General features: G+C 43.3%; 1 protein-coding gene across 2 annotated transcripts; it reads left to right on the forward strand.

Moving 5' to 3' along the window:
- Positions 1–7,916: 7,916 nt before the first annotated feature.
- On the forward strand, positions 7,917–11,056 carry LIPT2 (lipoyl(octanoyl) transferase 2). Of its 2 annotated transcripts, XM_070749420.1 has the most exons (3): positions 7,917–8,421; positions 9,855–10,028; positions 10,232–10,312. In XM_070749420.1, exons 1-2 carry the CDS (start codon positions 7,947–7,949, stop codon positions 9,992–9,994), a joined length of 615 nt encoding a protein of 204 aa, XP_070605521.1. In that variant the 5' UTR covers positions 7,917–7,946; the 3' UTR covers positions 9,995–10,028; positions 10,232–10,312. The 2 variants fall into 2 exon arrangements, with proteins under 2 accessions (XP_070605521.1, XP_070605520.1); XM_070749419.1 differs by lacking the exon at positions 9,855–10,028 and having other exon boundaries at positions 10,232–11,056.
- The last annotated feature ends 1,364 nt before the right edge of the window (positions 11,057–12,420 follow it).

The raw sequence follows: 12,420 nt of genomic DNA on the forward strand, positions 1-12,420 counted from the left end.
TTGGGCTTCGCTGGGGTCGTAAGTCGAGGATTTCCTGCAGGTCCCAGATAGATGACCTCAAGGAACCTTTATAGGATTTTATGGATCAGAGAAAGCTCGCTTTCATAGTGAGGTGGGTGTATTTCTGAGTTTGTTTGGTTTGGGGTTGGGTTTTTTTTTTTCAAAATTGCATTATTATTATTATTATTTAATTGACTTCTCCCTTTCATCTCCAGCCTATCCTCCACCCCCGCCCCACCCCCCAACTTTCTTATTTCCATGATTCCAAATGGCAATGGCAATGGAATGGAATAGAATACCACTTAGAAAGAATATAATAAAAATTAGAAAGAAAATAATAGAATTAAAAGAAATAATAATAATAATAATAATAAATGAATAGAATACTTCAGCTTCAACCACAACAACACAAGAGCACACAACAGATTTAAACTTAATATTAACTGCTCCAAACTTGACTGTAAAAAATATGACTTCAGTAACCGAGTTGTTGAAGCGTGGAACTCATTACCTGACTCAGTAGTGTCATCCCCAAACCCCTAACACTTTACCCTTAGATTATCCACGGTTGACCTCTCCAGATTCCTAAGAGGCCAGTAAGGGGCGAGTACAAGTGCACTAGAGTGCCTTCCGTCCCCTGTCCTATTGCTCTCCTATATCTCCTATACCTTTCCTCTATTCCTGTATCTCTTCTATTCTTTCATGGATATGTTTTATTCCTATATCTTCTTTTCTATTATTTCTTAGATATATTTTACTATGAGTATCTCCTCTATAACCTTCATCATGTATTTTACTATGTGTATATAGATATATACCCACTAAAACCCTCATTGTGTATTGGACAAAATGAATGAATGAGTAAGTAAGTGAGTGAGTGAGTGAGTGAGTGAGTGAGTGAGTGAGTGAGTAAGTAAGTAAGTAAGTAATAAATAGAATAAATAGAATAAATAGAATAAAATAGGATAGGATTCTTTATTGGACAAGTATGATTGGACACACAAGGAATTTGTCTTTGGTGCAAATGCTCTCAGTGGACATAAAAGAAAATATACAACTCTTAATGATTGTCATGGGGTACAAATAAGCATACAGTATCAGGAAAAAAAATCAATATTAATAAAAATCTTAAGGATACAAGCAACAAGTTACAGTCCTACAGTCATACGTAGGAGGAGATGGGTGGTAGGGATGATGAGAAAAAACTAGTAGAAATAGAAGTGCAGCCTTAGTAAAAAGTTTGACAGTGTTGAGGGAATTATTTGTTTAGCGGAGTGATGACGTTCGGGGGGGGGGGGAACTGTCCTTGTGTCTAGTTGTCTTGGTGTGCAGGGCTCGGAGTTGAAACAGTTTGTGTCCAGGATGCTGCTCCGAGTCTCCGGAGAGGGGCGGCATACAAATCTAATAAATAATAATAATAATAATAATAATAATAATAATAATAATAATAATAATGCGAGGGGTCAGTCAATATTTTCACAGCCCTCCTTTTCACTCGTGCAGTCTACAGGTCCTCAATGGAAAGCAGGTTGACAGTGATTGTTTTACACGCACACATCACACAAACATCACACCATTGCAAAAATCCAGGAAAGCCGAACCTTTCTCCCTCTTCCACTTCCTCCTCTGCAGCCCCATCGCCAACCCATGCATCTTTTTGGGTTTCCTCCGGATGTTTCCTGTTTTTGCAAATTTTGGGGCCAGTTTCCTGTCCGTTCTTACGTCTGCTTCTTTGAGTCTTGCGTGCAGTGTGACGTGTGAGGTTTCCCCCCCCCTGCTGGCACAGCTGGAAGGTACCACTTAACAACAACAACAACAGAGTTGGAAGGGACCTTGGAGGTCTTCTAGTCCAACCCCCTGCTTAGGCAGGAAACCCTACACTACTTCAGACAGATGGTTATCCAACATCTTCTTAAAAACTTACAGTGTTGGAGCATTCTCCGGGTCCCGTTGACTAAACAATGTCGTTTGGCCGGCCCCAGGGGAAGAGGCTTCTCTGTGGTGGCCCCGGCCCTCTGGAATCAACTCCCCCCGGAGATTAGAACTGCCCCCACCCTCCTTGTCTTTCATAAGCTACTCAAGACCCACCTATACCGCCAGGCATGGGGGAACTGAGACACCTTCCCCAGGCTTTTATACTTTATGTTTGGTATGTATGTGTTGTTTGGTTTTAAATGATAGGGTTTTATATGTCTTTTTCTCTTTTAATATTAGATTTGTTCCACTATAACATTGTTTTATTATTGTTGTGAGCCGCCCCAAGTCTTCGGAGAGGAGCGGCATACAAATCTAATACATTATTATTATTATTATTATTATTATTATTATTATTATTATTATTATTCACAACTTCTGGAGGCAAGCTGTTCCACAGATTAATTGTTCTAACTGTCAGGAATTTTCTCCTTAGTTCTAAGTTGCTTCTCTCCTTGTTTAGTTTCCACCCATTGCTTCTTGTTCTACCTTCAGGTGCTTTGGAGCATATGATGCTTACACTATGGTCTAACCCAGTGTTTCCCAACCTTGGCAACTTGAAGATATCTGGACTTCAACTCCCAGAATTCCCCAGCCAGCATTTGCTGGCTGGGGAATTCTGGGAGTTGAAGTCCAAATATCTTCAAGTTGCCAAGGTTGGGAAACACTGGTCTAACCAAATAAATAAGGCAATTTTAACTCAAGTTATTCTCAATAGCATTCTGGAAAATAAAACTAGGATTAGGTGAACAACTCTTGAAGCATTTTTGGCGATGTTGTTGCAGTGGGCTTTGGCACTTGGGTCATCTGATATGAGTCTTCCAAGGTCTTTGACAGAGTGAGGGTTGTCTGTAAGAGTTACATACAGTATGTCCTTATTTACAAAACCAGTTCAGATGGGCTATGCTTGCTTCCTTCTGACCCCAAATTATTATTAGCTGGAGAGAGATGAAAAGAGGAAAAAAAGCAGGAAGGGTTGATTTGCGTCAGAATTCGCTCCTTCTGAACCAGGATGCAAAAAAACCCCAAAACCTCTGGAATTCCCCCTCCCTCCCTGCTTTGCACCTGGAGGAAAGTGATGCAACCGGGAAGACAAAACACTTCCGGTGTTTTTTCCTCGATTCTCTGCCCTCGTTTGGACTTAGAATACCATTAATGTCACTTGGAACATGCGCCAATTGGCCCACGTTAAAATGAAATTTCATTGCCTGCAGCTCTCAAAGGGCCACTACCACCTCCAATATACACTCCATGAACATGACAGAATAAAATAATAGAACAGAATAAAATAGAATGTAGAATAGAATAGAAATATGGAATAGAATAGAATATGGAATAGAATACAATAGAAAGTGGAATAATTATTATTATTAAACAATGGCAACCAAAATGGGGGGTGAATTACTAATTTATTTGTTAGATTTCTATGCCACCCTTAACAACCCGCCTTACATAGCAACGAAAATGTTGGGCGCAATTGGTCGTAAGTCGAGAATTATCAAAAGTTGTCAGAGACTCATCGCTGGAAGCTTTCAAGAAAAGACCAGACTGCCATTTGTCAGATGTGGTGTAGGATCTCCTGCTTGGGCGGGGGGGATGGACTACATGACCTCCAAGGTCCCTTCCAACTGTTAATCTATAGTCACAAAAAAATAGAGGTGAGATCAGAACGAGAATCTCACCTCACCCTAACCCGGAAGCCAACCTGTTTTAACCCCCAGCGTCACCGCAAATACCATAATCCCCACCTTTAAATGGCCAGGTCATGAGACATCCTGGGGAAACTTGGCAAAACACTTGGAGACCATAAAACCCATAAAACCCATCCAAGCACGTCACCACCCAGCAATTAAAAGCAATGCAAAATCTTAAATGTTCCTTTTCCATGCGCTCTTTCAGCCGATTCCTTCTTTTATGAGGTTGCACAAAATGTCCTGTCATTGAAAGAAGAAAAATCAGCCACGGGGAATCAAAGTAGAAAAAATAAAACGCTTGAAGGAATTGGGAATGTTTTAATGAAATTGGAAATGGTTTAATGGAAGGTCTGAAGCACAAAACTGATCAGGAAAGACTTCATGGACTCCATCTGTAGAGTCTGGAGGACAGAAGGAAAAAGGGGGACAGGATTGAGACATTTAAATATGTTAAAGGGTTAAATAAGGTTCAGGAGGGAAGTGTTTTTAATAGGAAAGTGAACCCAAGAACAAGGGGGCACAATCTGAGGTTGGGGGAAAAGATCAGAAGCAATGTGAGAAATTATTATTTGACTGAAAGAGCAGTAGATGCTTGGAACAAACTTCCAACAGACATGGTAGATAAATCCACAGTAACTGAATTGAAACATGCCTGGGATAAACATAGATCCATCCTAAGATAAAACACAGGAAATAGTATAAGGGCAGACTAGATGGACCACGAGGTCTTTTTCTGCTGTCAATCTTCTTGGTTTCTATGTCCTGTTGGCGAGAGGCTGTTAAACGCATCCTGCTGCCGGATTTAACATCTGTGCCAAGGAAACAATCGTAAAAATGGATGCAAAACTCACTTAACGACCGTAATGCTTAGCAACCAAAATTATAGGCTGAAATGTTTGTGGGTGTAACCTGTGCACCTTTGCACAACTCTGCCACAGCCAAGGCGCAAGGGGATTCCTCTAGGTGCTGGGAATTGGGTGCTAAACTCCCTCCTTAATATATAAAGACCGGAAACTGGCTATAAACGAAGCACAACTGAGACAGAATCTATTTCCTTGTCGGGAAACAGACTTGTCAATTTTCCAAAAGGAAACGGATTTATTAAGTCACAGTGTCTTCCTGCCAGCTCCTAAAAGAGCTATGCCGTGACAGGCCAAGAACCAAAAAAAAATATTGGTTTTTTCCTTCTCCCAAAATAAATCAGTCACGCGTCCTCTGGAAGGACAAAGATACTAAATGCACGGACTGCGGTGGAATCAGGCCAAGGTGAGTGTGCTATGCAGGTGGAGGCTCAAAATTCATAGTGCAGTTGGGACTGGGGCCTTCAGCTGGAACCCAATAGCAGGGTAGGACAGGGTAGGACAGAGAAGAGAAAAAAGGGAAAAGAGAAAAAAAGAAGAGAAAAGAGAAGGATGGAGAATGGAATGGAATGGAGAAGAGGAGAAGAGAAGAAAGAATGAGGAATAGGATAGAATGGAATGGAGGGGAGAAGAGAAGAAGGATGGATGGATGGAGAAGAGAAAAAAGAGGAAAAGGAAAGAAGAGAGAAGGATGGAAAATAGAATGGAATAGAGGGGAGAAGAGGAGAGAAAAGGATAGAGAATAGAATAGAATGGAGGGGAGGGGAGGGGAGAAGAGGAGAATGGAGGATGGAGAAGAGAAAAAAGAGAAGGAAAGGAGAGAAGAGAAAATAAAATGGAATGGAATAGAGTGGAGAGAATAGAATGGAGAGGAGAGAAGAGAGAAGGATGGAGAATGGAATGGAGGGGAGGGGAGAAGAGGAGAGAAGAAGGAAGGAGGGAGAAGAGAAAAAAGAGAAGAGAAAAAGGAAAGAAGAGAGAAGGATGGAAAATAGAATGGAATGGAGGGGAGAAGAGAAGAAGGGAGGATGGAGAAGAGAAAAAAGAGAAGGAAAGGAGAAAATAGAAAATAAAATGGAATGGAATAGAGTGGAGTCGAGAGAATAGAATAGAATGGAGAGAAGAGAAGAAAAAAGGGAAGGATAGAGAAGGAAAGAATAGAATGGAATAGAGAAGAGAAGAAGGAAGGAAGAAGAAGAGAAAAAGGAAAGAGAAAAAGGAAAGAGGGAAAAGAGGAAAAGGAAAGAAAAAATAATGGAAAAGAGAAAAAGCAGAAAGAAGAGGATGTAGCACAACAGAATACTTGATTGGCCAAGTGTGATTTGACATACAAGGACTTTGTCTCCAGTGCTTAAGTTCTCAGTGTACATACGAAGAAAAAAATAATGCAATCATTAATTAATTAATTTTGCAGGCCTTACATGATTCATGCACCGTTTTTCAGCCTTGGCAATTTGAAGAGGTGTGTGGACTTCAGCTCCCAGAATTCACCAGCCAGCTGTGGCAGGGGAATTCTGGGACTTGGAGTTCTAAATCTATCTGGATAGCAGCCAAATCTGAAAAGCTGGTTTAAGCAAAAATGGGAACTGGCTCACTCTTGGCCTGGCCTTTGTGATCCTTTCTTCAGGTTTTAACGAGTGAGAAAGTCAACAAACTTGTCGCCTCTGACGACAAATTCCCTTTGGACTGGGGTTCGAGAGTTGCCAGCCCAGAGGTGCACCTGCAAAGCCATCTTTTTTTAATTCTCCCCGTCCTTTCTATCGTTTTATGGCATGATTGTAAAACACAAATAGGAATATTGCAGGATGTATTTGGAGATGGGGGGGCGGGATCCCCTTGGACTTTTTTAAAACAGAAAATCATAAATGCCATAGGTGGTTTTTAACTGTTGGTTTTAAATTGTTTTTTAAATTGCTTGTTAGAGGTTTTAATTACATGGTACATGTTTTATTTTTAGGGTTGTGAGCCGCCCAGAATTGCTAGGGAGTTGGGTGGCATACAAATTGAATGAATGAATGAATGAATGAATGAATGAATGAATGAATGAATGAATGTGTGTGTGTGTGTGATCACTTGGGCTGAGTTCTGCAGAGGGAGGGAGGGGAGAAAAGAAGGAAGGGAGAAAGAGGGAAAGGGAAGTGAAAGTGAAAGCAAAATGAAAGTAGGAAGAAGGAAAAGAGGGAGAGAGGGAAGAGATGGAAGGGAGGAAGGAAAAGGAAAGATAGGAGGGAAGGAAAGGGGAGGAAAGTGAAATGAAGTGAAGCACGGAGGGAGGGAGGAAATAGGGAAGAAGGGGGGGGGGGAGAACGTGAAGGAAAGTAAAAATTTCATTTCATTTTCATTTATTCAATTTCTAAGCCGCCCAACTCCTTCCAGATTCTGGGCAGTGTACAACAATTAAAAAAAACAATTAAAACTTCATTTGTTAAAAATGAAGTGAAAGTAGACAAAAGGGAAGGAGATATAGAGGAAAGAAAGAAGGAAAGAGGGAGGGAGGGAGAAAGGAAAGAAGGGAAGGATGAAAATGAAAGGGAAGTGAAAGGGAGGAAGGAAGGGAAGGGAGAGAGGGAAAAGAAAGAAAGATTGAGGGAGGGAGGGAGGGAAAGAGGAAGGAATGAGGGAGGGATGAAAATGAAGTGAAATGAAAAGAAGGGAAGGCAAGAGGGAAGGAAGGGCGAAGGGATACAAATGAAAGGAGAGGAAGGGGAGGGATGGCGGGAGGGAAAGAAGGAAGGAAGGAAAGAGGGAGGGATGAAAATGAAGTGAAATGAAAAGGGAAGGCAACATGGAGGGAAGGAAGGAAGGAAAGAAGGAAGGAAGGAAGGAAGGAAAGAACGAGTTAGGGAAAGGTAAGGAAAGTGAAATGACAGTAGGAAGTAGGAGTCAGGGAGTGAAGAAGGAAAAGGGAGGGATGCAAATTAAGTGAAATGAAAAGAAGGGAAGGCAACAGGGAGGGAAAGAAGGAAGCGGGTAGGGAGGGATGCAAAGGAAAGGGAATGGAAGAAGGGGAGGGACAGAGGGAAAGAAAGAAGGGAGGGAGAGGGATGCAAATGAAAGGAAAGGGAGAGGATGGGAGGGAAAGAAGGAAGGAAAGAGGGAGGAATGAAAAAGAAGTGAAATGAGGGAGGAAGGAAGGAAGGAAGGGGGGAGGGATGTAAATGAAAGGAAAGGGAGGGTGGGGAGGGTGGGAGAGAAAGAAAGAAAGAAGTAAAGGGGAGGAAAGTGGGAAGGAGACAGAGGGAAAGAAGGAAGGAAAGAAAGAAAGAGGGAGGGATGAAAAGGAAGTGAAGTGAAATGAAAAGAAGGGAAGGGATGCAAAGGAAAGGAAAGGGAGAGGAAGGGGAGGGACGGGGGGAGGGAAAAAAAGAAGGAAAGAAGGGAGGGAACTGTGAGGCCTGAGGCCTGCGCCAGGGCCTCCATGGCGGGCGCGGCCTCCTCCTCCTCCTCGGTGCGGCTGGTGCGGCTGGGCCGGGCCTCGCTGGGGGCCTCGCTGGCGGCGCAGGCGACGGGGGCGGCGTTGCTGTTGCGGGCGGACGGCGGGGCGGCGGCGCGGGAGCGGCTGGTGCTGTGGGAGCCGCGCGGCCCGGTCTACACGTCGGGCCTGCGGGGCGAGGAGGCGGAGGCGCCGGGCCTGGCGGGGCGGCTGCGGGCGCTGGGCGCGGAGGTGGCGCGCGTGGGCCGCGGCGGCCGGCTGACCTTCCACGGGCCGGGCCAGCTGGTGGCTTACCCGGTGCTCGACCTCCGCCGCCGCCGCCTGGCCCTCCGCGCCTACGTGGCCGCCCTGGAGCGCCTCGCCCGGGATACCTGCCGACGCCTCGGCCTGTCCGACGCCCGAGCTCTCCCGCCGCCCCGCACCGGCGTCTGGCTCGGCGACCGCAAGCTCTGCGCCATCGGTGAGGCCCCGGCCCGGAGGGGAGGGGGACTGCCAGACCCATGGTGCACCGCCGGCTGCAGGCGGAGAGTGGACTACCCTGCCCATGGTGCTCAGCCATTCTGGGGTGCCCAGTGTGGGGAGAGAAGAGGAACTGCTAGGCCCATGGGCCCAGCCGGCTCAGGCTGCAAAGGGGGAATGGACTACCCTGCCCATGGTCCTTAGCCATTCTGGGCCCACTCTTGGGGGTGCTGGGAGGGGAGAGGAACTGCTAGGCCCATGGTGCCCGGCCAGCTCATGCTGAAAATGGAGACTGGACTACCCTGCCCATGGTCCTTGGCCACCACGGGTTCCTGGGCCCAGATTGTGGGGGCCAGAGGCTGGCGGCTCTGTGAAAAAGGACCCTCGCTAACATGTTGTAAATCGCCCTGAGACTAAGGAGAAGGGCGGCATAAAAATCGAATTAATAAATAAATATTATTATTGTTGTTGTTGTTATTGTTATTATTGTTGTTATTATTATGCTATGACAACCGCTAAGTGTTTTACCTCATGATTCTTGACAAATGTATACACTGAGAGTATATGCACCAAAGACAAATTCCTTGTGTGTCCAGTCACACTTGGCCAATAAAGTATTCTACTACTACTACTACTACTACTACTACTACTACTACTACTACTACTACTACTACTATTATTGTCTGTACAACACAGCAAACGAGATCACTAAGGTGGATTTTGTACTTCATCATCAGTCGGGCGCTTCCCAAGCACCTAGGATGATGATTATTATTACAGTATTATTATTATTATTATTATTATTATTATTATTATTATTATTATTATTATTATTATTATTATAGAATTGAATTTAGATTGGCCAAGTGTGATTGGAAATTGTCTTGGTGCAGATGCTCTCAGTGTGTATAAAAGAAAAAGAGACATTTGTCAAGAATCATGTGGTACAACACTTAATGATTGTCATAGGGGCCAAATAAGCAATGAAGAAACAATATTAATAAAAATCTTAGGATACAAGCAACAAGTTACAGTCATACAGTCCTAAGTGCGAGGGAAATAATAATAATAATAATAATAATAATAATAATAATAATAATATCATTATTATTATTATTATTTATTTATTTATTTACTTATTTCGATTTCTATGCCACCGTTCTCCTGAGAGTCAGGGCGCTTACAACATGAAAAATTACGCAAACAGATTCATCCACCCTCCATTCATTCATTGGGTGGGGGCAAGATATTAAAGTTTGAATAGCCCCAAGCCTGCTGGGAGAGTGGGCTCATTGCATTGATATTGAATTAATATTGGTATCGGACCAGAATATCTCTGGGACCGCCTTCTGCCGCACGAATCCCAGCGACCAATTAGGTCCCACAGAGTTGGCCTTCTCTGGGTCCTGTCGACTAAACAATGTCGTTTGGCAGGTCCCAGGGGAAGAGCCTTCTCTGTGGCGGCCCCGACTCTCTGGAACCAGCTCCCCCCGGAGATTAGAACTGCCCTCACCCTCCTTACCTTTCGTAAACTCCTTAAAACCCACCTCTGCCGTCAGGCATGGGGGAATTGAGACATCTCCCCCAGGCCTATACAGTTTATCCATGGTATGTTTGTGTGTATGTCTGCTTTAATAATGGGGTTTTAATGTTTTTAAATTATTAGATTTGTCATGAATTGTTTTATTGTTGTTCTGAGCCGCCCCGAGTCTACGGAAAGGGGCGGCATACAAATCTAATTAATAATAATAATAATAATTGTACCAAATTCATATGTGAATACCGTACGGTCTGTCTCTCTGCCTGTCCAGGTGTGCATTGCGGCAGGCACATCACCACGCACGGACTGGCCCTCAATTGTTGCACCGACTTGACGTGGTTCGACCACATCGTCCCGTGTGGCCTGGAGGGGCTGGGGGTGACCTCCCTAAGCCAGGAGCTCCAGAGACACATGTCAGTGGAAGAGGCCACCCAGCCCTTCCTGGAAGTTTTCCAAGAAGTCTTCAACTGTACTTTAAGCGAGGAAGCGGATTTGGACGAATGATGGAATGGTCGCATTGCAAAAATCCCGGATTGTCTCTTCGGAAAATTATTAAATTATGGAAATAATTTTTTTCCGGCTCACGGGTTTTATTCCTGGATGGATGGAGCGGGACAAGACAATGCGAGGACCTGGATATTTCTGATGCAGGCAGGCCTCAATTTACAACCACAGCAGAGCCTGAAATATCTGTTGTTAAGTGAGAAATTAGCTAAGTCACTTTTGACCCCTGTTACAACTTTTCTCGCAAATGACCACGGTCAGTAAGTGAGGAAGATGGTTGTTAAGTGAATCTGGCTTTGCCATTGACTTTGCTTGTGAGCTTGGGACGCTGCAGCTGTCATAAATGTGAGTCACTTGTCACCCAGCTGGCTTTCGTGCCTATGGCAGGACTAGAACTCGCCTTCTGGTTCCTAAGCCAGCACCTTAACCACTAGACCGGATTGCCTCTCAATCACATGCTCTGCTTTTGCATGAATAAAGGAATGTGCCAAATTCTGGAGAGAGCCAGAGAGCGGAACAGCCTCAAGAAAAGCAAATTTCAAAGGACAAAACTCCAGGAGATCCTGCAATATAAATAAAGCTTCAGCAAATATCTCTGTGTATGTTATCATCTATCTACCTACCTAGATACAGTATCTATCTGTCTGTCTGTCTGTCTACTATCTATCATCTACCTACCTACCCATCTACCTACCTACCTACCTACCTACCTATCATCTACCTACCTATCATCTACCTACTTATCAACTTACAGCATTTATCTATCCTATCTATCTATATATCATCTATTTGTCTATCTACTATCTATCATCTATCTACCTACCTATCATCTATCTATCTACCTACCTACCTACCTACCTACTCACCTACCTACCTATCATCTATCTATCTACCTATCATTATCTATCTATCTATCTATCTATCTATCTATCTATCTATCTATCTATATCTATCATCTGTCTACTATCATCTGTCTACTATCTATTATCTGTCTAATCTACCTACTATTTATATCTGCCTACCTACCCACCTACCTACCTACCTACCTACCTATCATCTATCTACCTACCTACCTATCATCTGTCTACCTACCCACCTACCTACCATCTATCTATCTATCTATCTATCTATCTATCTATCTATCTATCTATCTATCATCTGTCTACTATCTATCATCTGTCTCATCTACCTACTATTTATATCTACCTACCTACCCACCTACCTACCTACCTATCATCTATCTACCTACCTATCATCTGTCTACCTACCCACCTACCTATCATCTATCTATCTATCATCTATGTACTATCTATCATCTACCTACCTACCTACCATCTATCTACCTACCTACCCACCTAACTATCATTTACCTACCTACCATCTATCTATATCTATCTACCTACCTACCTATCATCTTTCTATCTGTCTAATCTATCATCTTTCTATCTATCTATATCTACTTACATACATATCTACCTACCTATAGAAAATAGAAAATCCTAAACATTGCAGGTAAAGCACAATACTGTAATTGTATTTATTAAATATTATCCTTTTAACATAAACAATTATTTATTGAAACATAATACTGTACATTCAACATAATGTTTTTAATTAAACATCCATTCAACATAAAATGTGTTTGATTAAAGATTCATACATTCAACATTATAAGTATTTATTTAATTTAAGCACATGCATTGATCCTCTCCATTATTGTGCTGCATAGTGGGGTCAAAAAAGTCAAGAAGGCGGTCAGTCAGCAGAGGCTGATGGGAGTTGCAGTCCAGCCTTTATTGAATTCCCAGGCCAAGGAATAAAAGTGGAGGTCTTAAAGTCCCCTTGCTGCCTTCATGTTTCCCCTTTCCTCCCAGTGGACTACAATGACCATGCTCCTCACTTAGGCTTCCCAAAGATCAGCATCGTTGGAATTGTAGTCCTACTCGGGCTGTGGAC

This window comes from Erythrolamprus reginae, chromosome 4 (assembly GCF_031021105.1).
Source record: "Erythrolamprus reginae isolate rEryReg1 chromosome 4, rEryReg1.hap1, whole genome shotgun sequence".
Classification (NCBI taxonomy): domain Eukaryota; kingdom Metazoa; phylum Chordata; class Lepidosauria; order Squamata; family Dipsadidae; genus Erythrolamprus; species Erythrolamprus reginae.